Genomic DNA, 27716 nt, shown 5'->3' with positions numbered 1-27716 from the left:
CAGAATGCCACGGCAAGACTCCTTACGGGGTCCTTGCCACGGGATCATATTCATCCAGTGCTTTACCAACTGCACTGGCTCCCGGTGGAGTACAGGGTCAGGTTTAAGGTGCTGGTTTTGACCTTTAAAGCCCTATGCGACCTAGGACTCTTGTACCTACAGGACCGCCTCTCCTGGTATGCCCCGCGGAGGACCTTAAGGTCCACAAACAACACTTTGGAGGTCCCGAGCCTCAAGGAGGTTAGATTGGTCTCAACTAGGGCCAGGGCCTTTTCAGTACTGGCCCCGACTTGGTGGAATGCTCTGTCCCAAGAGACTAGGGCCCTGCGGGACTTGACATCTTTCTGCAGGGCCTGCAAGACAGAGCTGTTCCACCTGGCCTTTGGTTTGGACTCAGTCTGACCCTTATGTTTCCCTCCCCTTATGGCTTTAATACAGCTGCATTTTAAATTGCATTCTAACCTGTATTTTAAATTGGTTCCCCCCCCCCTTATGTTTTTACTGTATTTTTACTGTTGTTAGCCGCCCTGAGCCTGGCTTTGGCCGGGGAGGGCGGAGTATAAATAAAATTATTTATTATTATTATTATTATTATTATTATTATTATTATTATTATTATTTTCAACATGTCTACTCTGAGTAGAGCTTAGCCAGGCAAAAGCCTCTCTGGTTTAAGTTACAATTGTGAGTTGGAGGCAGTAAAATAAGACCGCTGGCTGCTGCTATCTGGGCTTACAGACAGGGAGACTTTTATTGTGAAGTTTTGAAAAGGCAGGAAAAATACGCCAGACTTGAGACTTCCTGTTTTCCATGAAGGGGGTTAAGGAGAAAGAAAAGGGGTCTCGGAGAGAGAGTATTTATCGAAGGAACTGCTGGCTTGTCAATCTTCTTTCCGAAAGCGAGGGCTGCGTTCAAAAGCACCTCCGAAATAATTTTAGCGTTCCAAAGAGCACCAGGTTGTTCCCGTTATAAAACAAGGCAGTGCTTAGTGATGGGGAAGGAATTCAGTTAATTCTGTGTTTAAAAGTAATTCGCTCTCCCCGAAAGAATTCAATAACCAAACGGCAGCTTTGAAATTCACACGTCTCCGAATTTTGCGATGACATTCTCCCCCTTCGCCCCAAAAAGACGAACAAAATGTTGAGTTTCCCAAAAAAAGGCGTCTGATTGGCCAATGTGAGAATAGGATACCGAACTCGATTGATCTGGCCTCATCCAGAAACCAGACTCTAATTAGGTCCTTATAAGGGGGGAGTGGTTTGGAATTAGTTTTTTATTAGTGCAGAGCCATAATAGTCAACAAAATAAATTCACCCGGGTTTTATGAATGAGCAGAGTTGGGGAACATCTGTGGCATTCCAGATGTTGCTGCTGGGGTCCAGCTCATAGCAGCCAACATGACCGATGGTCAGGACTGGTGTTGAGATTCCGGCCACATCTGGAGGGCCACAGATTCCACCCCCCTTGCCTGTAAAAATGCTTGTGGACCTTGCAGCGTCTGAATAGATTCTGGGCCTTGCTTGCTAAATTCCTCCAAATGTTCCAGGGATTTTTTTTGGGGGGGGGGGAGTCCCAGGAAAACCGAGGAGTAAAAAAAATCCATTTTTATACAGGAATTGGTGAATTGTAGTGGAGGGGGGAGAGAAATCAGACTTTCCCAGGAGGGAGATGGTTGGATATTCTTCCTCAAACCCCAACAGCTGGATTTTGTTTGCAGAATCCAAAGAGGCTAGCCCTGATTGTTGATGCAGTGGGTGGAAATAGTCAAGAAATAATAGTTAGCATTGTTATGTTCCTGTCGCAAGGTTTCAGTAGGGCTTAAACCTCACCCCCATCCAGATTTAGGGGAGAGGATGATACACCGCTAAATATACATACCTAAAGCTAGAAAAATATATATTTTTACTTGCTTACGTAGTACGGTCTCTGCACATGGTGGCGTTACAATGGGAGACCCTGTAGACCCCTGCCCCAAAGGGCTTACAGTTGTGCAGTCGTGCCTCGGTTCTCGAACGCCCCAGAACTCGTATGTTTCGGCTCCCGAACAATCGAAAACCGGAAGTGAGTGTTCCGGTTTTCAAATGTTCTTTCGGAAGCCGAACGTCTGGCGGGGCTTCCGATTGGCTGCAGGAGCTTCCTGCAGCCAATTGGAAGCCGCGCTTAGGAAGTCGAACGTTTTGGAAGTCGAACGGACTTCCGGAACGGTTTCTGTTCGACTTCCGAGGTACAACTGTATATCATGCGGTGGTGCCAGAGCAAAGGGAAGGGAGAGAGGGTTAAGTCCAGGATAAACTATTCTGCTATACAGTGGTCCCTTGGTTCTCAAACGCCTTGGTACTCAAACAACTTGGAGCCCAAACACGACAAACACGGAAGTGTGTGTTCTGGTTTGTGAACTTTTTTCAGAAGCCGAATGTGCTCCGTTTTGAGTCTTACGCTTCCAATTTGAGTACCACACTTCTGTTTTGAGTGTTAAGTTGAGGTCTGTCTGTTTTTGCTACTTATTTTGCGTCTTTGTTTTTGCAGCTCTTTTTGGTTTTGTTTTTGCGACTATGTGGAATCCAGTTCAGCTACTGACTGATTGATTGATTGTGGGACCACGGTACATTGTTCATTGCTTTCATTTTACGGATCAATGGTCTTATTAGATAGTAAAATTCATGTTAAATTACTGTTTCAGAGGTTGTTTTTAAAAGCCTGGAACGGATTAATCCATTTTGCGTTACTTTCTATGGGAAAGCGCGCCTTGGTTTTGGAACGCTTTGGTTTTGGAATGGACTTCCGGAACGGATTAAGTTTGAGAACCCAGGTACCGCTGTATTGGTTTTAAAGCAGGGTGCAGAGACCAGGGGATTCTGCTGAAAGGGTTGCAGAAAAGACGAGGTTTCAAGGAGGGGGTTTGAAGCGAGTTAGACAAGGGGCATCGCTCAGGTTTTCTGAAGGGATATACCGTATTTTTCGCTCTATAAGATTCACTTTTTCCCCTCCTTAAAAGTAAGGGGAAATGTGTGCGTGTCTTATGGAGCGAATGCAGGCTGCGCAGCTAAGCCAGAAGGCAGAACATGGAGAGGGAGCGCTGCGCAGCGCTCCCTCTCACTGTTCTAGCTTTCGGCTTAGCTGCGCAAAGCCTCCGCAGAGCAGCGGGGTGCCTTCATCCCGCTGCCCTCCGGAACAGTGGCGTAGCGTGGGGGTGCAGGGGGGCCGGCCGCACCGGGCGCAACATCTGGGGGGGCGCACTCGCCGCCTCCGGAGTCGCCGAAGAGCCTCGGGTGCAGGCTGTAGCAGAGCCCCATGTCTCGCGGAACCGAAGAGCTGTGCGCGCGTCCGGGCTGAAGGCGTCCGGCAGGCAGCGGCTCTCAGCGCTCGCCGCGGTCCCCACGCGTCAGGGCCGCGGAGGGCGCGCCAGGCAGCCCCTCCTCACAGCCCCGCCGTCGCCGCTGCTGCAGCTGCTGGGCCATGTTGCATTTTCCTCGCCTCTCTGTCCTCCTCCGGGCAAGCGGCGTCGTTTGGGCGGCAGCGCCAGCAGCAACTCGCCTCAGATCACCTGACACAGACCCGCCGCCGCCGCCGTGGCTACCTTACTGTAAATACCCCAGCCCAGGCAGCAGCAAGAAGAAGCTGGTAGCGGCGGCAGGTTAGGGGTTAGGAGCGCAAATTACTTGCCTTGCCCCAGGTTAGTGGGCGCAATTTACTTGCCTTGCCCCGGGTGCTGACAACCCACGCTACGCTGCTGCTCCAGAAGCTTCACGGGCTGCTCCAGAAGCCTCCGCAGGACACAGGTATGAAGGCTCCCCGTGCCCTGCGGAGGCTTCGCACGGCTCTTGCGGGAAGTGGGGGGAAGGGACAGAGCATGCGGCTCTGTCCCTTCCCCCACCTCCCAGAAAAGCCCCCAAGAACCGCGCTCCCTTTAAAGAGCGTGCGGTTCTTGCAGGAGATGGGGGAAGGTACAGAGGGCAGCTTACCTGCGCACAGCCTCTTCCAGGCAAGGGGAGCCTTCATCCCGCTGCCTGGGAGAAGCTTCAGCGGCTATCCCAGAAGCCAAAACAGCAAGAGGCTATCCCAGAAGCCAGATCCCTCTTGCTGTTCTGGCTTCTGGGATTCAGAATTTTTTCTTTCTTGTCTCCTCCCCCCCAAACTAGGTGCGTCTTATCGTCTGGTGCGTCCTATAGAGCGAAAAATACGGTAACAGCTAGGAAAGGGCAGGTTGGCTGATCAGAGGCTTGAGAACTTAAATGGAGCCTCCAGATCCGGGAGCGGTATAGCAGATGTAACTACAGCAGAGGGCTGGTGTTTTCCATGCCCCTGTTTTTTTGGAGCCCCCCCCCCCCCCAAGGCATCAAACCTCGCCTGTGCTGGAGAAGCAGGACGGTAAGCAAGGCTCGATCCAGATCTTTTTGTGCAGCCCGTGATGAGCTCAATGGCGGCTGTTAGCAGAAAAAGGGCTGCCTGTCTGGAAATATTGTTCATTCCTCTTTTCCCCTGTTAACAAAGCCCAAGCCGCCTCTGAAAAAGAACGACAGCTTTGTCCTTCAAACCCTCCTGCCCACATGCTTACAAATGGGTCCTGACAGATTAATCAACTCGACAAATAGTTGGTTAATCTACTCCTTTAAAGCACCGGCACCTTTTCTTGTCGTTTCATTTTTAATGCCCTCTTTTGAAAAACCTGGAGTGCTAGCTAGCTATATAGCCCTTGACATTCATTGGGTTTTAAAGCCACCTTGTTTATTTCTGTCCCTCTCTCCCCCGCTCGCCCAGTGTTTTTCCTTTTTACAAAAATAATAATAATATAAAAAAGCAAAGAAAGAAATTGAGTTTCCATGGAGGCCCTTTTTTTCTGCGCTTCATTGTTTTCTCCATGGGAAATGGTTTGCCTTTCTTTCATGCGTCTCTCCGACAAAATGATGGGATTTTTGCAATTCCCGAAAGCTAACAAAATTCGCCCCCCAACCTGCGCACCTCATACTTTGTTCTGTGGACTGGGAGGGGGGGCGGAAATTGAGGCATGGATAATGCGATTGGGGGGGGGACGCATCCTTTTGTCCGCTGACCCCTGAAGAACACAGAAGATAGAAATTGCCGGGCAGAGACAGTGGGAGAGTCTGTCCGCAGGAAAAATCCGAAGGCGAGATCATCTCTGCTGCGCCGGCTGACGTACTTTGGGCCTATTAAGCTGCAAATGAACTTAGAGGAGGGGAAGAGATCTCAAAAGATAAATCCAGGAAGCGGGGGACGCTGTAAGGAGCATCTCAAATTATTTGTGGTACTGAGGAAGTAGCCAGAGGGACGCTTTTCTCCCTATCGTCACCCATCACAGGGTTATCCAAGGAGGCCGAAGTTTGAGAGACTCAGGAAGGAGTTCTTCATGCGCAGAGCATGGATAAAACTGTGGAACTCACCGCTGCAGGAGGCCACCAACTTAGATGGCTTTAAACTACACGAGCTCATGGAAGGCCTATCAGCCTCCACTGAATACCAGTTGCTGGGGGTCGTAAATGGGGAGAGTCGCCCTCGCTTTCCATTGCAGCATCGTTTTGGCTGGACTAGATGGACCGCTGGCCTGATTCAGCACAGTTTTTCTTAGGTTCTTACATCCTCTCTTCGTCCTTTCCCCAGCCCTCTAAGCCCTCGGCCACTGCCGGATCTTGTGGCCTGGAGTTCCGCAGGCTTATTCCATCCTACTAGGCATTCCATCACCAAGCTGCTCCTGAGTCTGAAAAGACTCTTCAGATAACCCTCTAGGTTCCAGCATTGAAGGAGGGAGAGGTTTTTTAAGAGAGTTTAGGCAGCGGTTCTCAACCTGTGGGTCCCCAGATGTTGTTGGACTACAACTCCCATCATCCCTGAGCTCTGGCCTTGCTAGCTAGGGGTGATGGGAGTTGTAGTCCAACAACATCTGGGGACCCACAGGTTGAGAAAGGCCAGTTTAGAGGATGAAGCGCTGCATTGTGCGAGAGTAGCTCCCTTGCAATTAACAGGCGTGACTTTATGCTTCCTAGAAGCATCTATCTGAGTAGTGTTTATCTGACTGGTGCCAGAAAGGCAATAGGGGCCAAAGGCACCGGGTTCGAATTCAGCTGTCCCCAGATGGAGGCCCAGAAAGAGAAATTTGCTGAGATGAGCAGAAGAGGTGGGATCTGTTTGGATAATACAGACTCTCCATAACACCATCGTGCGACGCCACTGGCTGGTGAACGTGAGCCCCTGAGGCGCGTGGTCTGGTTATGCATGGCAGCCGGTCTGACGTGGCTCCGTGTTTCCTCTCAGCGCCTTGCACCCTCCTCTAACAGCCTGGCAGCTTCCCCGTGGAACAGGTGCCCTTTTCCGCACGTGTCTCACGACCCTCGTGTTAACACACTTGTGCACGTTTGCTCCGGGTAACCTTGGGGGGGGAAGGAGGGGGGAAAGCGGGGGCTAAGAGACTGCGTTTCTCCTGAAAGAGATTTTCCCGGTTACTAACCGCATGGTTTATCACACCCTCGAGAGGAGAGGCTGGCCCGTTCCGCAAAATATTTCACCCTGTTCTTCCCATCCCAGGTTGTGCATCGTACAAAAAATGTGTTTTGCCGGGAGGGAGGGAGGGAGGGGGGCGGGCCCCGTTTTTGGCACCCACCGGACGTGCCTTTATGTCTGGAAATGCCATGGTCCAGAGGTTTCCGTGGCCTTTGAATGATCACAAAAAAATCCCCCAACTTTTCTGCTCACGCAAGGAGCAGAGGAGACCAGTTGCCACGTAGATGGGCTCAATTTTGGAGCCAGCCCTCTCCCCGGCAGCCGATAAGTCTGGTTCAAGTGAGTGGCGGGCTTAATTCTTTTTGTGTGTGTCTTCCTGGCCACCATCAAGACTTCTGAAAAAGGAGCACAGGATTGGGAGGGGAGGGAAGAAGAGGGGACCCCATTCCCGCCCCCTAAGCTGATCACTTTTGACTATTCTTGGGCCCCGAAGCTTCGGGCTTTCTCCTCCTCCTCGCTGTGTGTCCCAAATACCTTCCCTCTTCGAAGATCCGTCCCCTTTAACAGCATAAATATCCGTGGTTAAAGGAAGGTTGTTTGTCAAGGCAGGTCGGTCTCTGGCCCCTAGGAGCCTCCATTCCGAAACGGGACCCCCAAATTCGGCAGGTCATGGCCAGGCCTGTGTGGGCGAAACTGACCCACACACAAGGTCTTGGGGAGGAGAAGGGGCAGAGAGGCTAAACAGGGAAGAAATGTGCGTTCAGTTCAGGTCCACCTTGGCGACAAGGGTCATGGCCGAGGCTTGCACCGGTGGCTTGTCAGAAGCAGCAACCCCTTAGGCAGCTGGATCCCACCCCTCTAAAAGCGGTGAGGTCAAAACCATGCGGACCTCTGTCGCTGAATGCAGTCTTCTGGGTAACACTGAGCTCTTCGTCCCATGTGACGCAGAACTCTGTGAAACCTGGGTGCTTACACAGTTGGGTGTCTGCGGAGTTTGAGCCAGTTTGAAGGCGCCCGTATCTCCTCTTTTCCAAAAGAGGGAAGGAGAGAAACTGTCGGGCGCAATTCAGGGTGGAACTAACTCTCAGGGAGAAAAACACAGCAGCCGTCATTTCCCTTCTCATCTTCCCCTAGTATTTTCCTTTTTTTTTTTTACGGATTTTTGCTTTTTAGGCCTTCCTTTGTCCCTTCCCCCCTCCTGCCATCTGTTTTTTCTTTTATTCCTTTCCCCCCTATTCACCTTCTCCCCCCGCCCCGCAAATAAACCCCAGTCTTATTCTTTTTCCACATTTTTAACAACGAAACGGTCAGCTCCTTGATGGCTTTTCCTGATCATCCAGGTCTGTGAGGAACAAACGCATCCCAGAGCCATTTGGCTGAGTCTTTGCCTCTGGTTCTGAATTAATTTAAAGCATGTGGATTCTATACACACACACCCACCCCTAACTCATCCTGTTCAAAAAAAATAACATATATTTTAAAAAGAAAACCAATTTTCTCCTAACACTCCATTAATGTTCTAGGCTCCCAGTGGACCAGAGTGCTAGATCCATTGCTAGGCCTGCTTAAGAGTAGAGCCCATGAGGTGAATTGACATTGCTCCCTTTCGTGCATTGGTTTCAATAGGTTCTACTCTGAGTAGAACTCAGTTGGAGACAAACTATTGTTTCTGAACTTGCTGACAGTGCCAGATATCAATCTAAATATTATTATTATTATTATTATTATTATTATTATTATTATTATTTGCTTGGAAGCCACCCTAATAATTGAACGGTATATAAATGTAATTATTAGTAGTAGTATTATCATCACCATCATTAATAATCATGTATTATATTACTGTTTAATTGTCAAGGTGACTCCCAAGCCGTTTACAAGCAGAAAATCACATGCCGAAAGAATATAAGTGCACACATTTAAAACACACGATCAAAATACGGAAATAAGCGTCTGCTATTTTAAAAAAGTGCAATGAAACCCATTAAAGTAGCAGAACAGTTAAAAGGGAATTCTAGGAAAATAGAAGAACGAATCATGAAAAGCCTCTGAGCATGTGCAGAATGCCCATCTCTCGCTCTCCTGAGCTTTTGTGCTCTATTCTCCATCACACACATGCCCCGAATCTGGTGGGCGGGGTCAACGACCAAAGGGGCAGGGCCAAAGAGGCCACCCCCCTGATGCGTAGAAGGCTCCGCCCACGGGAAAGTCACAATATTTGCAGATAGAGAGAGAGAGGTCTCCTTCCAGGCAGGCAAAAGCACTCAAGGAGGGTGGAAGAGTTTTGAGGGCCAGAGAAGAGAGGTGTGGAGGGCCGCTTGTGAGCAATGCCCTGAGGGTCCCCTCCTCCCATATTAAATGAGAGCATATTTTCTGCCTTTCGAAAGTCCTTTCCCTCAATGATCGTTATTTACACAGGGAAAGGCAGAATCGGGTTCGAATACTGAAATTAATTAAATTGGGGCGTTCAGACTTCTAAAAGCCCAAAGTGAAAGCATCAAAGATAATTAACCGGGGAGGAGGGAGGGAGCAGGAATCCAGTAAAATAAATGAACTTCATTACTAAAATACATATAATGTTCTGCCTTTTCTGCCCTGGCAAAATTGCAGTAGAGACGCAGCAGTAAAGATCTTTTTCTGTAAAAAAAAGCAGTGGCAAGATTAAAAATAATTGAGATTAATATTGTATTTTAAAACTCTAGACCTCTTCCGTGCCCTGGGTAAGTGAGACACAATCTTCCATAGCATAAAGATTTTTATTATTATTATTATTAAATAGTAATATATATATTATTCTGGTCCATTAAAAGTGCGGTATAAATTGAAATTTCACATTAGCGCCTTTTAAAGCCATATTAAATGATCCATTTTCTTTTAATTGTACCGTTTGAGCTCATTAAAAGGGCTCGTTAAAGGGTATCTTAAAATAAGAATGTTTAAAAAGGCATAAGGCATTTTTAATCTGCTTTAAGGTTTTGTGACTGTGCTTCCAGGGCCTCTGTGAACCTTTGAGCATACGCAAAGCCTGGGAGCGCTGAGTCAGAGCTGCTGGTCCGCCTAATATGTCTACACTGACCGGCAGCAGCTGTCCAGGGTTTCAAACAGACAGTCTGTCCCCAGAGCCCACCGGGAGATGTCAGGACCTGAACCGCAGCCATTGAGAGCCTGGCGCCCTCCATGCATTGCCATACTATAACTCCCAACTTCTCTGGCTATTGATCAGCCTGGTTTCTGGGGGGAATCGGGCCACAGATTGGGGCGGGGTGGCCAATGCAACATTGGCACAAACCGGAAATAGGCTGAAATCCCTACAACCTGGTCCAGCCCCCCACTTCCTAGGGGTCAGTCCCATGGAGCTCTGCAGGACTGACTTCCGAGTAGACCTGTTGTTGTTGTTATTTAGTCGTTTAGTTGTGTCCGACTCTTTGTGACCCCCTGGACCAGAGCACGCCAGGCCCTCCTGTCTTCCACTCCCTCCCGCAGTTTGGTCAAACTCATGTTCGTAGCTTCGAGAACACTGTCCCGCCATCTTGTCCTCTGTCGTCCCCTTCTCCTTGCGCCCTCCATCTTTCCCAACATCAGGGTCTTTTCCAGGGAGTCTTCTCTTCTCATGAGGTGGCCAAAGTCTTGGAGCCTCAGCTTCAGGATCTGTCCTTCCAGTGAGCACTCAGGGCTCATTTCCTTCAGAATGGAGAGGTTGGATCTTCTTGCAGTCCATGGGACTCTCAAGAGTCTCCTCCAGCACCAGAATTCAAAAGCATCCATTCTTTGGCGTTCAGCCTTCTTTATGGTCCAGCTCTCACTTCCATACATCACTACTGGGAAAACCAGAGCTTTGACTATACGGACTTTTGTTGGCAAGGTGATGTCTCTGCTTTTTCAGATGCTGTCTAGGTTTGTCATTGCTATTCTCCCAAGGAGCAGGCGTCTTTTAATTTTGTTGCTGCTGTCACCATCAGTAGACCTGTAGAGGGCCGCATTGTGAATCGTACCGGCTCTTTCCTTGGACACACAGGGAGGATGAGGAGAAGCCTTGTGACGGCTGGGTAAAAGAGGGGCGCTGTCCCCCCACACCTGCAAAATCCACCCGGCTGAACCACCAGGCGCCATTTCCATTTTCCATCAGCCATCTCAACCTTCCTCATCCCACCTCATCACCGTTCTGTCTCTCCACGGAGGAGAAATTGCAATTGCAGCCACACCATGTGTTTGAAGCGCATTTAACACACCTGGCTTCTCCCAAAGAATCCTGGGAAACATAGTTTGTTCAGGGTGCCGGGAACTGTAGCGCTGCAGGGGTAAACTACAGTTCCCAGAATTCTTTGGTGGAGGTCATGTGCCTTCAATGTATGGTGTGGATGTGACCTCTGTGGGTTTTGTTTTGATGTATAGACAGAAAAAAAACCCAAGACAGATTGAGATATTTGGCTAGTCACACGCCCACGGCTCTTTTCTAGCTGTGATGTTCTGCTAATCTTTACAGGAAAACCTTCTTCTCATTTGGGCTGATTTCCAAATTTCTCATATGAGATTCTTCCACGTTGAGGGTTTGTTTCTTCTTTTCTTCTTTTCAAGTCTGCTTGAGGTGAAATTTTGGTAGTAACTCTATTTTTAAAAAATTGGCTGCAACTGCTGGAAAGTAGGAAAGACTTTGGAATAAGTCCACAATTTCTGCCCCTTCCTTGAAATTCTTCCCAGTTTTCCCTAGTATTCAGAAGGATCTGAGCGGTGGGCTGTACGCAACGCAAGCCCTACTCAGCGTAGACCCATAGAAGTTAATGAACAGGACGATGGGATAGAGCACAAGATTCTTAATCTCAGGGCTGTGGGTTCGAGTCGCCTGTTGGACAAATGTTTCCTGCGTTGCAGGAGGTTAACCCTTGTCCCTTTCAGCTCTACAATTCTACTTCTAGTCTTAGTCATTCCAGTGGGTCTCCTCTGAGTAAGACTTGCGTTGGCCACAACCCAGTATAATACGAATGAGGCAAATTTGCTCCCCGCCCTCACCAGATATTGTTGAACTACAACTCCCATCATCCTTCCTTGTGCATGCAGGGGCTGATGGGAGTTGTAGTTCGGCCACATCGAATCATAAAATTGGGCAGCTGAAATGGGCTTCGAGGGTCATCTAGCCTAACCCGCAGAGATCACGTCTCGAAAATCCCCGGCAGGTCAGGTGGCTGTGCCAACCTGGAGGGCCGGAGACACCCTCACACCTGCCAGGTAAAGCGAGGCGGCCACGTTGGCGCCCAGCCCCCTAACTCTCTGTTTCTCTGGCTCCAGGCGTGCGTCAGGAGTCGGGCGGTCATGAGGACGCCCCGACGGTCCACTTCACCTTCCTGATCGGATGCATCTTCGTGGCCTTCGTCTTGGGGGCCTTCCTCTCGGGGCTGCTGGTCTCCTGCTACTGCAACCACAGCTTCCAGAAAGCCAAGAGAGCCGGGAAGGACTCCGAGGGTGGCCTCCAGCGCCCGCTGTCGCTGCGGAGCCTGGCCAAGATGAACGGGTTGCTGGAGGCGCAGGCCAAAGACGCCTTGGCCGAAGGCGCCGCCACCAAGCTGTACACCACCTTGCTCCCCAGCGAGAAGGAACCGCCGGCCACCTCCGTCGCGGTCAAGGCGGTCGTCAAGGATCACCACCCAGAGCTGTCCGGTTTGCCCACCCCGGAGTCCACCCCGGAGCTTCCCGTCAAGAACATGAAAGCCATTCGCAACCAGTGGGAGAAGAACCAGAATTTCAACAACGCCAAGGAGTCGCAGGGGAAGGTGCCCTTGTTCCACACCCCTGTCTCCAACGCCCACCCTTTCCCGTTCGCCAGCGCTGTGGCGGGGCCCGGGCACCTGCGCGGCTACGAGGCCCCCCTGGCGGGCTACCTGGACGAGAAGAAGATCCCCAACCCAGAACGCGTCCTGGTGCGACACTCTCAGTGCTACCTACCCAAAGGGGTGGAGGTGGCCGCCCTAGAGGAACTTCTCAAACACCTCCACGAAGCCGAGGGCTCCTCGGCCAAGGGCCTGGCCGGCCCCCGCTTCGCCCCTGCGGCCGTTTCCTTCGCCAACCGGGTGCAGCCCCAGATCCCAGACGTGGAGAGCGCCCCCTACTACAGCTCCTCCACGCTGCCCAGGGACAGCCTGCCGCGGAGGCTGGACGTGCCGCCGGACCCTCCCACAGCCAGCGAGAAAGCGGGCGCCCGGCCGCACAGACACTCACTTTGCGCCGCCCCCAAGCTGGTGAACGTTGGCGGGGGCGTGCTGTCGCGCCACCACAGCCTGGGCCAGACGGGCCGGCCGCCCTCGTCTCTCCTGACTCGCATGCACTCCACGGGGACCTCGGTGCCCCATGAGGGGGCCCATCCTGCCATCTTCCTCTCCCGGCAGCACAGCTACGGCGATCAGGTCCCATTGGCCAGCCACGGGGGCATCAAGCGATCGGTCTCCCTGGTCAAGCCAGGAGGGGGCGCCCAGGGGCTTTTCATGCCGTCCTCGCCCCCGGCCCAATCCTCCAGGCAATTCAGTTACTGAGCCTCCAGGGTTTGTTTTTTGGATGCCCGGAGCTGTACCGGGGGGCAAGCAAGGCCTAAAGTGGAGCCCCCCACTGCTGTAGCCGTTTCAAGATGGAAGGCAAGCGGACAGACTCGCTTCTGCCAACCTGCCTACAACTGGATTACAACTCCCAGCGTGCCTTGCAGTGGTTCGCCAGGGGGGAGGCATTTGCATATGGGAAATGGTGGGAGGGGAAGCGCTGGGTTTTCCTCTCTCCCCATTGGCTGCCTCGTGCTGCGGGCAGCTCCTTTGACCTATCCGGTCCTCCCTGTGACCACTGAGCCGAGTTGCCAAAATAAGCAGATTCCTGAATCCCGGGCACCCGCAATTGATGCACCAATAGAGGTTACCACAGTTCTTTTCGCCTCGCCTTCGTGCAATTCTGCTTCCGAAAATTCGGGCAGGCTCGTTTGGGGGGCAAGGAGGTAGATGGTCAGATGGGGTTCATAAAGGGAGAAGGAAAGTAGCAACTGGTTGTTGTAGGAGAAGTCCGGGCGACTTCTGTGTCCAGATCGCCCCCGTTTGAGGACTTGAAGGTTGCTAAAGCAGAACGCAAACTCTTGAGCTTTCTAGAATGTCGGGTTTCTGCACCCTCTGGGCAAAAATCACAGTAGGCTCACCACTTTGGCCAATTTAGGCTATTTTCACCTTGAATTGGCTTCCAATCTTCGTTTGAGGTTCACCATATTCTCACAGCAGGCTTCAAAGCCACAATGGCCCAGGCCTTGCTAGCTTTGGGGCTGGGTACCCTATACACACACACAGGAGGACTGCTTTTGGAAATGAGACTCTTGACGTGGCCACGGCCGCCTCCGGCACAAAATCTGCCTTTGGAGCCATTTTATCGGCACCCTTCCTTGAGTCTAGAATGTAGCATGTTGGGTGCCCCCCACCGAGGGAAGACCTTGTCCCCCAAACCAAAATTGTAGCACTTTTCTTTCTTTGAGACCAGAACGCGGTGTCCGTTTATTTTATTTCTTTGGTGCAGCCATCCTGGGAATGTGAAGTAGCGGACTCTGAAAGTTGGGGACAGTCTCCCTGGAGAAATTCCAAGTTGTTGGGCTTGACTTTTGGACCGAAGGTGGAGCTGGGACAGGGACAAGCTTGTGGCTCACTCTTGAACAGTTGCTTCCAAGTTACTTCTTCGGCAAGAATATTCTGGACCGTGCGGATCCCAGCTCCTTCTGGAGAGCAGATTGTAGCATTTGAGATCCCCTTAAACCTCATATTTTTCACTCACCGACTTTTCACCGCCACCTTCCGACACCGGAGTTAAGATTGTCCATTTATTCCCTTGGCCCTTAACCCCTCCTTTTTTATTCGTTTTTAGCTCCGCAAATTAAGCCGGTTTTGCAAACCAAGTTCGCACAAGTCGCTAGTCCTCAAGACCTCCGGCGGCCTCGTTTCCAAGGAATTTGCCCCACGTATGAGAACATGCATGGGTTGGTGACTAGCAAGCAAAACACAGGAAGGACAGGCTAGCTCCCCAGTTTACAAAAGTTCAGCTTGGTCACCTGGGAACATTTCTGACTCGCTAGAGGCGATCAGGTCTAAAGCCCATTTCCCTTCCTGATTAGACGCAACCATATTAAAAAAATTATGAGATATTAAAAAAAGCGGGGAGGGGGTTCTCTTTTAAAAAATATAGACCCCCGTTTGAATCTCTGCAAATGTTTACATCAGTCCCTAAAACTGTTGGCTGCATCCTTTATGGGTTTGATGGCAATTCAAGAAGCAGAGAGGGGAGAAATCTCTCCTTTGGAAGGGATTCAGCAGCCGTCATCTGCTTCCGCAGCCTTGGAAAGGACAGTTGATCCTGCCACGAATACAAACCGAGCGGGTGTCAGGCGAGGTCGAAAGCCTCCGTTCCATTTTTATTTTTTTTTCAAAAAAAAGGAGGGGGGAAACGCACGCATGGAGGGTGGTTGGGGTTTTTTTTGGCACACTGCTCTCGGAAGGTCTTTTAAAAAAGCGTTGTACATAGGTATTCATAGATGTGTATATTTCCTTGTTTAACTTCATATATGAAAAGAGCAGAGACAATAAATATATCCTACTGTGTAGGAACACCAATCCGGAGGCCCTGTCCGGCAGAGCTGAGGACCTGTACATTTGGTATCCAGAATTATCTGTCCCAAGTCGATGCTTGAAATATATGTATAATCTCTTTGTGTCTTGAAGAACCGTTTCTTTGCGTTCTTTCCTCGCGGAATTTGGAAACGGGGATGTCTGTGGAGACCCTGTTTTGTGAGTTTTCTCCGGAGTTGCAAGTTTGGGTTATATCTTGGGGTTTTTTTGGGGGGGGAACCTCCAGATATTGAAAGACTCCCGGCTCCCGTCATCAGCTCCAACCATTGGTCATGCTGACCACAGGGGATGAGCAAAAGAGGAGGGAGCCTAGCAGCACCAGAAGGGGGGGAAATAGATGCTCCCAGTCTCTGGTACATAAAACTGCACCCTTAATATACCTGCCCCTCCAACTGGAATTGCACAGAGATCTATAAAGCAGTTGGTGGGCTCTCAACTCTCCTTGTTTATTTGATTCCATAAGAAAAGCCCTGCTGGATCCGGCCAGAGGGAGCCCATCCAGTCCAGCATCTTTTCTCACAGCGGCCAACCAAATGCCTGTGGAAAACCTACAAGGAGGATTCCAACCCAAGAGCAACTCTCCCCTCCTTTTTATTTTTATTTTTATTTATTTTCAAAGAGAAATTACAACAAAAATTAGAAACATAAAATTGATAAAGGGAGGAGGAAATGAAACAAAAAGAGCAGAAAACAAACCTACAAAGAAAACCATATTATCTTAACAATCTTTACGTACAAATACACGTACACATTGACTTCCTTCCTCTGTTTTGAGACCTCAAAGTTTTTAATCTTTCTGAATTGTTGCTTCTAATGTAAATTACCTCTATCTTTATACCTTTTGCACCGTTTTTTCCATTTCTTTAACCCTACAAAGCTTCATTAGTTACATACCAATATACTTACTATAGGACATGGGTAGGCAAACTAAGGCCCAGGGGCCGGATCCGGCCCAATCACGTTCTCAATCCGGCCCGCGGACGGTCCAGGAATCAGTGTGTTTCTACAGGAGTAGAATGTGCCCTTTTATTTAAAATGCATCTCTGGGTTATTTGTGGGGCATAGGAATTCGTTCATTCCCCCCCCCCAAAAAAAATAGTCCAGCCCCCGCAAGCTCTGAGGGACAGTGGACTGGCCCCCTGCTGAAAAAGTTTGCTGACACAGTCCCATTCTTTTGCTAATTTTTGGTCCGATTGTCCCCTTAAGAATGCTGCAAATCTTGCCAAATTTATATATTCACAAAGTTGAATTTGCCATTCTTTTATTGATGGGATTTCCCTCCCACCCTTTCCCTTATTCCGAATAGGATTCCTCGCAAGAAAAGGGGGAAGTTGACAGCTATGCAGGTTAGCCTAATAATAATGCATTTAGCAGGGGCGATGCAAGTTCTCTTGTTTGGAACCATGGTCCTTTTGCAAAATTCAGGCCAGATGCTCCCAGGGAATCTATGCTCTCCTTGCGAGTTTCAACTCTCCCTGAACATCTGGCAGATTGCTACGACCTCCACCACCACCACTCTGTTTGATCGGGCCGCCTGCTAGACGTCTGGGCGAGATTTTCTCTCTCCTTTCCTCCCCCTTGACTTGCGTTGACTGCAAGAAGAATTGATGGCTGTGAGCCGGAGACTCCATGGGTTTGGGGGGTGGGCGGCTGCTGTTCCTTCCTGTTTCCCACTGACAGATGGCTCCCCCCCCCCGTCTGTCTCTCTCTCTCTCCCCACACCGTCCCAGGTGGCCGGTGGGTAAGGAAGGACCCCCGACCCACCAAGGAAACACCTGATCTCCCGGCCATTGATGAACTCATTGTTTGAATTAGTTAAAGGGGGGGGGTGTTGTTTTTGCAGGTGGAGAAGGCTGAGAACGCAGCAGGCTTGGAAAACGAGCCCGTCCGGAAATCAGACAGGTTTATTAGAACGCAATATAATTTGTTTATCGTTTGACCGTAATAGATTTATTACAGTTTATCACCCATGCCCATGCTTCCCGAAAGCCAATGCCATAATAAATCACAAAGGCCCTTTGCATTTAAAAAATAATTATTATTTCCTGTATTTCTTGTATTTCCATCGCCCTCCAAGGGGTGTAGGTGGTTCTGGCCCTCCTCAATCCCGATGACAACCCTATGAGGTAGGTTAGGCTGAGAGGCGTGTGGCCCAAGGTCTCATCTGGTGAGCTTTCATCACTGTGTGCAACATTCGAACCCGGGTCTCCAAGTGCGGCTTCCAAGGGCAGCCCTATGTCAATACCAATGCAGTAGTCTAGGCTGACCCCCTCGTTTACTCCACCAGCTTGCCTTTCTGGCTTCCAAGTGAGCAGAAGGAAGGCAGAGAGGTTTGAGACGGGGGAAAGGATATTCCTGGTTTCAGGTTTGTCACATTGGGGTCGGCAGTGGCGGGTCACACGGCACAAGCCTCTCCCCTCGGGGCTGGCAGGGAAACTACTTTAAATGAGGGCTAGCGTGGTGTGGGGGACGTGGGTGGCCTAGGGCTTGCCGATCTGAAGGTCAGCGGTTCGAATCCCCGCAATGACGGGGTGAGCTCCCGTTGCTCGGTCCCTGCTCCTGCCAACCTAGCAGTTCGAAAAAACGTCAAAGTGTAACTATAGTGGACGCTCAGGTTGCGAATGTGATCCATGTGGGATGCACGTTCGCAACCTGCGCATCTGTGCATGTGCATGTTGCGATTCAGTGCTTCTGCACATGCGCGACCGCCGAAACCCGGAAGTAACCCGTTCCGGTACTTCCAGGTTTCGGCAGGTCCGTAACCAAAAAAAAACAAAACCTGAAGCATCAGCAACCCGAGGTATGACTGTAGATAAATAGGTACCGCTCCGGCGGGAAGGTAAATGGCATTTCCATGCGCTGCTCTGGTTCACCAGAAGCGGCTTAGTCCTGCTGGCCACATGACCCGGAAGCTGTACGCCGGCTCCCTCGGCCAATAAAGCGAGATGAGCACCACAACCCCAGAGTCGGCCACGACTGGACCTAACGGTCAGGGGTCCCTTGACCTTTACTAGCACTGTGTAGCAGTTAGAGAGTGCCGGACTCGGACCTGGGAGCGACCCGGGTTCGAATCCTGACACTCGGCCACCTGAGTTCATAGGGTGTGACCTTTGGCCAGTCCCTGCCTCTCTCAGCCTACCTCACAGGGTTGCATGTGAGGTTTAAATGAGGGTTAAATGAGTGAGGGTTAAATGAGAGGGAGAACCACGTGCACCGTCTTGGGAGGGGGGATATAAATGCAATTTATAAAATAAACTGTTGGGGTCTCAGTGCCCCCCCAAAAAAGAAACCTGAAAGGGGGCTTTAATCCAGACTCCCACCTCTCTCTCTCTCTCTGTCTCTCAAAATGCCATCCTGACGCCAGTGTTTACGCCGATGTTTGCAAAATTGCTTTTCCCCCTCCAGCGAGAGTTCTGGGTGATCTGCCAATCCCATTACAAGATGATACACGGCACTTAGCCGAGATGATCCTCCGGAGATCTTTCCTTTGGAAATAACTTTTAAGGAGCAACAACACCTTTAAAAAACCCATATATAGAAAGATAGATATATATAAATATCTGGCCTAGACAAGCGCCTGGGTTCGCGCCTCTGTGTGTGTGTGTGTGTGTGTGTGTGTGTGTGTGTGTGTGTATACACACACAATAAAGGAGACGGGATGTGTAATTCTCCTCGGCTGTTTGGAGGATTTAGCAGAAAATTACCCAGCAGAGATTTTCTCTGCTCAGTGATTACCTTGCAGCGGGGGACGCGAAGCGTTCCTTCTCTGCCCACCCCCCCTCTCAAGAGTTCAATCTCCCACCGTTCCACAGCAAGTGGATTTTTCAATTAATTTCCTAAGGCAGGGCGGAAAGCGATGGGTTCCCAGTGCCATTGGAGACCACTCTTCCTCCTCCTCCTCCTCCTCCTCCTCCTCCTCCTCTCATCGTTTTCTTTGTTTATTTACTCTGATGGCCTCATTCCCTCCAGAAAAAACAGGGAGATTCAGGCAAACTCGGGTGGATAACGGCCATGCCTGTTAATATTAAATACTCAATATCATCATTATCAAAGATAAAAAGAAACCGATCTCACTGGAAACACAAAACAGAGGAGAGACCTTTGCATGCTTTCTGCCACACTTTAATAAAATTTATCGAAAGGGCGTCATGTGCCGGATCAGGCCCAAAACCTCTCAAATATGGCATCCTCACAGCTCACTCAGCGGCCCCCGCAAATGCCCCAATGCGTTAACACTTGAACTCAGGACTTTGGGCAAAGCTGAACGTTGGAAGATTCTTTTAAATAAAATATCATTATTTGTCTTGTACATACTTTTACAGTTGTTGTTGTTATTTAGTCGTTTAGTCGTGTCCGACTCTTCGTGACCCCCTGGACCAGAGCTTGCCAGGCACTCCTGTCTTCCACTGCCTCCCGCAGTTTGGTCAAACTCATGTTGGTCTCTTCGAGAACACTGTCCCGCCATCTTGTCCTCTGTCATCCCCTTCTCCTTGCGCCCTCCATCTTTCCCAACATTAGGCTCTTTTCCAGGGAGTCTTCTCTTCTCATGAGGTGGCCAAAGTATTGGAGCCTCAGCTTCAGGATCTGTCCTTCCAGTGAGCACTCAGGGCTGATTTCCTTCAGAATGGAGAGGTTGGATCTTCTTGCAGTCCATGGGACTCTCAAGAGTCTCCTCCAGCACCATAATTCAAAAACATCCATTCTTTGGCGATCAGCCTTCTTTATGGTCCAGCTCTCACTTCCATCCATCACTACCGGGAAAACCATGGCTTTAACTATACGGACCTTTGTTGGCAAGGTGATGTCTCTGCTTTTTAAGATGCTGTCCAGGTTTGTCATTGCTTTTCTCCCAAGAAGCAGGCGTCTTTTAATTTCGTGACTGCTGTCACCATCTGCAGTGATCATGGAGCCCAAGAACGTAAAATCTCTCACTGCCTCCATTTCTTCCCCTTCTATTTGCCAGGAGGTGATGGGACCAGTGGCCATGATCTTCGTTTTTTTGATGTTGATCTTCAGTAAATCACATAGATACTTTTAGCTCTGCGGCGCTTGCAACTTCCCTCCATCCCTTCAGCGAGTATCCCTTATCTTCTTATATTGCGTATTCTATTTTTTAACCTTACATCTGCCGTACATTGTAAGAGCTATTTCAGTCCGGCCAGTGTTTTTAAAGTTTTACAGTTATCCTTTATATACACCATAAATTTACTCCAATTTTCTTGAAAACTCTGATCGTCCTGATCCCGAATTCTTCCCGTCAGTTTGGCGAACTCATCATTTTCGCCTGCCACTCCGCAATGGTGGGAACTTCTTGCAATTCCCAGTTTGGGGCAAGCATGTTTCTTGCTGCCGCTGTGGCGTACATAAAGAGTCTTTGGTCCACTTTCTTAATTTCCTTCCCCCATCAAACCCAGCAAAAGGTGTGTTTAAATATTTTCTTAAGTTCATTGTAAATTAACTCCCAAAAGTTCTTAACTTTATCACAAGTCCACCACGTGTTGGAAGATTCAGGGCAGGTAGAAGAAAGGACTTTGTGATGCGGTGCGTCATTAACCTGTGGAACTCCCTGCCACAGGAAGCGGCAAGGACCACCAACTTGGATGGCTCTAAAAGAGGATTGGACGAATTGGACTCTCCTTCCGTGGAGGTTTTTGAGCAGAGGTTGGGTGGCCATCTCTCATGGATGCTTTGGTTGAAATTCCTGCCTTGCAGGGGGGTTGGACTAGATGACCCTCGGGGTCCCAACTCTGCAATTCTATGAATTCAAAGTGGAAGAGAGAGGGCTGTCAATGAATACTAGCCACCATCCTCTTCCTCCGATACTGGAGGTGGTACTTAACCATCAGGACTAGTAGCCATTCATCCTGAACAATAAGGACTAGATTCTTGCTTTGCTTTTAGCGGGGGGCCACTGCATTGTTTGCTTGCAGGAGCCCCCAGGTTTGATTCCCCTGCCTCTCCAGCTAAGGGGGGGGGGCGAGAGCCCCGCCTGAAACCTCCTCAAGAGCTGCTGCCAGTCAGTGTGGGGAATACTGAGCGAGATAGACCCGTAGCCTGACTTGGGATACGGCAAGAGGTTCTGCTCTTATCTAAATCAGCTCTTTTCTCCAGACCCATGAGGACTAGAAACTGAGCTTTAAGAGAGTGGCTGTAGTTCATTGGCAGTGCACCTGGTTTCTATGCAGAACATCCCAGGTCCAGTCCCTGAAGGTATCGCCAAGCAGGGCTGGGGGGTGACCCCCCACCCCACCCAAAACCCTGCAGAGCCCCTGCCTCTCAGCGTATATAAACACTCTCAAAACAACAACAAACCACTGATTACGTGAAACATATTCAATAAACACACAAGACGTAACTGGCTGTACGTCTGAAAAAATAAGGTATACTATTCATTGTATTAGGGGCACGGGTGGCGCTGTGGTCTAAATCACTGAGCCTAGGGCTTGCTGATCAGAAGGTCGGCGGTTCGAATCCCCGTGATGGGGTGAGCTCCCATTGCTTTGGCCCTGCTCCTGCCAACCTAGCAGTTCGAAAGCACACCAGTGCAAGTAGATAAATAGGTACCGCTCCAGCGGGAAGGTAAATGGCGTTTCCGTGCGCTGCTCTGGTTCGCCAGAAGCGGCTTAGTCATGCTGGCCACATGACCCGGAAAAAATGTCTGCGGACAAATGGCGGCTCCCTCGGCCAGTAAAGTGAGATGAACGGCGCAACCCCAGAGTCGTTCATAACTGGACTTAACTGGGCCCCTGAAGGACCAGGTGCGCAGCCTGGGAGTCATTCTGGACTCACAGCTGTGCATGGGGGCGCAGGTTAATTCTGTGTCCAGGGCAGCTGTCTACCAGCTCCATCTGGTACGCAGGAGGAGACCCTCCCTTCCCACAGACTGTCTTGCCAGACTGGTGCATGCTCTGGTTATCTCCCGCTTGGACTACTGCAATGCGCTCTACGTGGGGCTACCTTTGAAGGTGACTTAGAAACTGCAATTAATCCAGAATGCGGCAGCTAGACTGGTGACTGGGAGTGGCCGCCAAGACCACATAACACCGGTCTTGAAAGACCTACATTGGCTTCCAGTACGTTTCTGAGCACAATTCAAAGTTCTGGTGCTGACCTTGAAAGCCCTAAATGGCCTCGGTCCTTTATATCTGAAGGAGCGTCTCCACCCCCATCATCCAGCCCAGACACTGAGGTCCAACTCTGAGGGCCTTCTGGCAGTTCCCTCACTGCGAGAAGTGAGGTTACAGGGAACCAGGCAGAGGGCCTTCTCGGTGGTGGCGCCCGCCCTGTGGAACGCCCTCCCACCAGACGTCAAGGAAATAAACAACTCTCTGACTTTTAGAAGAAATCTGAAGGCAGCCCTGTTTAGGGAAGCTTTTAATGTTTAATAGGTTATTGTATTTTAGTGTTTTGTTGGAAGCTGCCTAGAGTGGCTGGGGAATAAATATTATTATTGTTGTTGTTGTTATTTATTGCCACCCTGAATTTACAGGCACCTTCAGAGGCTCCTTGGGGGCCTTGTTCGGCCAAGGGACACCCATTAAGCCCAATAGAACAAGCCTTCCTCTCTCCCCCCCCCCCCCCCGTCTCCAGCTCATAAATAACCGTGGGTGTGCTGCTCCCTCCTCAATGTTTCAGAGAGCGCCTTAAGGGAGGTTTAAGTGCTCACTTCATATGAGGCTGTCTCTGAGTCTTTGTTTAACTCCACTTCAAATAACTGATTAAAAGACGGGTTGGGGAGGGGGGAGTAGGAAAAAAAGCCCTGAGGAAGATTTGCCGGAATGGTAGAGAGGGTGAGAAGGGGGGGGGTTGTCAGAAATGGTTCCTTGCAGTGGGGTTTCTTGCTACCTACTTGCTAACTACTTAAAATGAAACAGCTTTGTAATTGTAGAGCTGCAAGGGACCTCGGGGTCATCTAGTCCAACCCCCTTGCAATGCAAGAATCTCAACTACTTCCTGTCGATTCCAAACAGGCTCGAGTCTGCCTGGAAAGGGATCTCCTGGGCTTAATAATGATAATAATAATAATTTATTATTTATACCGCGCCCATCTGACTGGGCTTCCCCAGCCACACTGGGTGGCTTCCAACAAAATATTAGGTAAAGGGACCCCTGACCATTAGGTCCAGTCGTGATTGACTCTGGGGTTGCGGTGCTCATCTCGCTTTATAGGCCGAGGGAGCCGGCGTACAGCTTCCGGGTCATGTGGCCAGCATAAATAAGCCGCTTTTGGCGAACCAGAGCAGAGCACGGAAACACCATTTACCTTCCCACCAGAGCGGTACCTATTGATCTACTTGCACTTTGACGTGCTTTCGAATGGCTAGGTTGGCAGGAGCAGGGACCGAGAGATGGGAGCTCACCCCATTGTGGGGATTTGAACCGCTGACCTTCTGATTGGCAACTCCTAGGCTCTGTGGTTTAACGCACAGCGCTACCTGTGTCCCGACAAAATATTAAAATACCGTAATACATCATACATTAAAAGCTTCCTTAAACAGGGCTGCCTTCAGATGTCTTCTAAAAGTCTGGTAGTTGTTCTTCTCTTTGACATCTGGTGGGAGGGGGTTCCACAGGGCGGGCGCCACTACCGAGAAGGCCCTCTGCCTGTTTCCCTGTAACTTGGCTTCTCGCAGGGAGGGAACCGCCAGAAGGCCCTTGGAGCTGGACCTCAGAATCCGGGTAGAAAGATGGGGGTGGAGATGCTCCTTCACTATTCTCCACCCACCCACCTCATTCTAGATCGTGGATGTTGAAGGAAATGCACTCTGTGCATGCTCCAGGAGTCTACCATTAGCATGCTTTCATGTTCCCGCAGCCCTGTTGAGTATTGGCCAAGGTGTGGAGTACATGGAAGAACAGAGGATTTATTTCTCGCAATACTTTGGGTCCTCAGAAATGAAATAGGCAGGTGAGTGGGGACAGACTGGAGGAAAGCTCCTCTCAAACAGAACAGGATTTATTTTGGGGGTCTTTGCAGCCTCAAGGTTCACATCCATCCTCAGGTAGGTGAGACTGAACCACGAGGTTGTAAAGAAGAAAATTGCAGAGAAGAACAGTTAAGAGAAATCAGTCTTTGTTCTTGATAACACAGACATCCAGGCATTGGTGAGTTTAGTGACGGATGTACTGTGTTTTTTTAAAAAATAGGTTTTCTCCTGATTCGCTCCACAAATGATAGTATTGAACCTCAAGATCAATCGCAGTTCAGCTGTTTCCTGCTGCCACCTTCCTTTTGAAGTTCCTTTGCTCCTTGATGGTCACTGTAAGAGCATCAACAGAGTGTTGCGTGAGGCTGAAATGGTTGCCTTGTGGCGTTAAGGCAGGGATCAGCAAGGTTCACCTCTCCTGGGCTGGTTCACTCCAGTGGAGATCCCTCCAGATCACACGTGCATGTGAGCGCATGCAGTCGCGATTTCTGGCATCTGTGCATGTGCAGACACGATTTCCGGCACCGCAAAAGCGAGTCCCCGCGCCGTGCTGGTTTAGTGCAGCGCACGGGGACTCGCTGAGTGAGCGGCTCAGTTTGGGGGCGGCTCGGGGGCCAGTTAAACAACCCCCATCCCCCATGGGCCTTAGGTTGCCTACCCCTGCGTTAAGGTGTCTCCTTCTAACTTACGTATTTTTCGCTCCATAAGACGCACCTAACCATAAGACACACCTAGTTTCTAGAGGAGGAAAACAAGAAAAAAAATATTCTGAACGAAACAGTGGATGTATGATTTTTGTGGTCCATGCTGTGGCCACAGACATGTGATTTGACGGTGAGTAGCCCAATGCAAAAATCCTGAGAATCCATGTGGAGCCATGCTTTGTAACCATGTTTTTGGGCCGCGGCAGCCCCATGCAACAGTGGGTGCGTGATTTTTTGGGTGCAGGCTGTAGCAATGGACATGCAATGTGATCTGATGGTGAATTTGGGGTGACTCAATGTAAAAATCCTGAGGAGCCATGGGCTCTTACCTCCCCCTCCCAGGCAGCCTCCTTTATCGCTAGCATCCCTTATCTCCCTCCCGATCACTTACTGATCAGCTGCTTCCTTTCAACACTCCCTTCCTTCTTGTTTGCCTTAGTGTTTTTTCCTTAGCTGGAGCAGTTTTTTGCTCCTCCTTTTCTTCTAATTTCTCTCCTCATTGCTTTAGTCTTCCTGTTTCCCCCCTTTGCAAGTTTGCTATCTTTACCTCCCCACTCCCAGGCAGCCTCCTTTATCTCTAGCGTCCCTTATCTCTCTCCCTGATCGGCAAACAATCAGGGGCTTTGTTTCAACACCCACTTCCTTCTTTCAAAAATAAGAGCATGATCTGCTTTTCGCCCCTGGGCAATTCCAGGGACCACGCATTAGCTCCATAAGATGCACAGACATTTCCCCTTACGTTTTAGGAAGAAAAAAGTGCGTCTTGTGGGAGCAAAAAATACAGTAATTTTGGCAAATTTCTTCCGTGAGGTGTCTTAATATTTGGGTGTGTGTGGGAGAGAGAGAGAGGAATTCAAATCCATTATTTTTGTGATTGGGCAACATTTAGCTGGGCAAGTCTGCATTTGATGAAGTAACACACAAACTGCTTTTGGAAAACCAAAGAACTTTAATTTTACCTTCTGAAAATGCCAGGAAATGCTAAATAAATAAATAGCATAACTACAAGTCCTTCCCCCTCTTTTTTTGCGCCCCGCTAACGCAGCAGTTTCACTTCACCCTCGGAGGCGAACTCCATTGTCATTTTTAAGGCTTTCTCTGCAATTTTATCTACCAAGCAAAACTAAATTCATTTAACCAAAATGTCTTCTGAATTCCCCAGTCATATTACAACTTTTTAGCACCCCTCACTTGGGGAATTTAAAAGTTTCCCCAGTGGGGCGAAGAAGATGCCGGTCTAGGTGGGCCGCCGGCTGATTCGATTTCTGATACCCAATCTGCGTCCTTGTTTAAAAGGCAGCTTTTCTCTGAAGACCGGTGGCTTGATAATCGAAAAGGAAACTTGGTATCTCATTGCTGTGAGAGATCAGGTGGAACCCGAATGGGAAGGGAGCCATGAGCCCCTCTCTCGCGTGTTGTATAAATATGACTCCTGCGTAGGGTCTCATAAATTCAAGACCGGTGTCTGAGAACGTGGGGGCCCAGGGAGCTGCAAAAACCAGCCCTCCCTGTCTGTGCAGAAGATCACCACAGCCAATCACAAACAAACAATCACATCCTAGGCCAACCCCAACCTCTCTCACCACCAAAGGAACACAAGTGAACAACACAAGCACGCTGACACCAAACTACATACATTGAGCATAATAGAAACACCGCTACCCGACCCCACCCCCATCCATCTCCCCTCCCTCCACCCCCCTTTCTTTTTTTTTCTTTTCTTTTTTCTTCTCCCCCTAATGCCTCAACAAATGAAATGGATTTGTAAAAATGTTACATGGGGGGGAAACTTCATTCTAATCGAGTCAGAGAGCCGCAAGAGTCCAGTGCTGCCCCAGATGATTTCCTGTTCCCGTTTTCCTATTCGCTCCCTGGAAAATCATTGTGGCTTTTTTATTTTGCTTCTCCCCACCCTCACTTTGACTACTGCCTTGTTACACTTGCGTTGGCATTATCCTTCTGTGCAACATAGGATGAAGCCAGCATCGACCGCATCAGGCCACGGGTCCCTCTAGCCTAATACTGTCAACACCAGCTGGTAGCAGTTCCCATCCTGAACTTTTTGCATGCAAAGCAGATGTTCAACCATAGCACTGCAGCCTCTCTTTATCATACTTATTCTGAGTCTACTACAGTATTGCCTACAGACCCTCCAACATTTCTCCAATGAAAATAAGGACGTCCCTAATAATAATTAATAATAATAATGTTACTATTTATACCCCTAGACAGCATCTTTAAAAGCAGAGACATCACCTTGCCGACAAAAATCCGTATAGTTAAAGCTCTGGTTTTCCCAATAGTGATGTATGGAAGTGAGAGCTGGACCACAAAGAAGGCTGATCGCCGAAGAATGGATGCTTTTGAATTCTGGTGCTGGAGGAGACTCTTGAGAGTCCCATGGACTGCAAGAAGATCCAACCTCTCCATTCTGAAGGAAATCAGCCCTGAGTGCTCACTGGAAGGACAGATCCTGAAGCTGAGGCTCTATTACTTTGGCCACCTCATGAGAAGAGAAGACTCCCTGGAAAAGACCCTGATGTTGGGAAAGATGGAGGACACAAGGAGAAGGGGACTGCAGAGGACGAGATGGTGGGACAGTGTTCTCGAAGCGACCAGCATGAGTTTGACCAAACTGCAGGAGGCAGTGGAAGACAGGAGGGCCTGGCGTGCTCTGGTCCATGGGGTCACGAAGAGTCGGACACGACTAAACGACTAAACAACAACAACAACATTTATACCCCATCCATCTGACTCGGTGGCCCCAGCCACTTTGGGTGGCTTTCAACATATATAAAAACTTAATAAAACATTAAACATCAACAAACTTCCTTATACAGGGCTGCCTTCAGATGGCTTGGGGGGGGCAGATAGCTCCATACCCTCCAGCATTTCTCCAAAGAAAATAGGAAAAAGTGGGACATTCTGGGATCAGATCTGAAACTTGGACAGTTTCTGTAAATCTGGGTCAGCCTTGGAAAATAGGGACACTTGTAGGGTCT

At 49.6% G+C, this 27716-nt stretch overlaps 1 protein-coding gene and 1 long non-coding RNA gene across 3 annotated transcripts in view; both read left to right on the top strand.

Moving 5' to 3' along the window:
* SEMA6C (semaphorin 6C) overlaps positions 1–13297 on the top strand; it is a 131069-nt gene extending 117772 nt beyond the window's left edge. For both annotated transcript variants that reach the window (XM_081840873.1, XM_081840874.1), the window contains one exon: positions 11737–13297. In XM_081840873.1, the coding sequence (XP_081696999.1) occupies positions 11737–12974 (1238 nt within the window). In that variant the 3' untranslated portion in view covers positions 12975–13297. The remainder of the gene's footprint in view (positions 1–11736) is intronic.
* Positions 13298–13304: 7 nt separating this feature from the next.
* On the top strand, positions 13305–15178 carry LOC309330169. Its single transcript, XR_014151338.1, has 2 exons — positions 13305–14017; positions 14050–15178. It is a non-coding gene; the product is annotated as an uncharacterized lncRNA (long non-coding RNA).
* The last annotated feature ends 12538 nt before the right edge of the window (positions 15179–27716 follow it).

The sequence above is a fragment of the Podarcis erhardii genome, assembly GCF_964252035.2.
Source record: "Podarcis erhardii genome assembly, chromosome: 15".
NCBI lineage: Eukaryota > Metazoa > Chordata > Lepidosauria > Squamata > Lacertidae > Podarcis > Podarcis erhardii.
The sequence above is the reverse complement of the archived record's forward strand: the minus strand, read 5'-3'. Positions and strand labels throughout refer to the sequence as shown.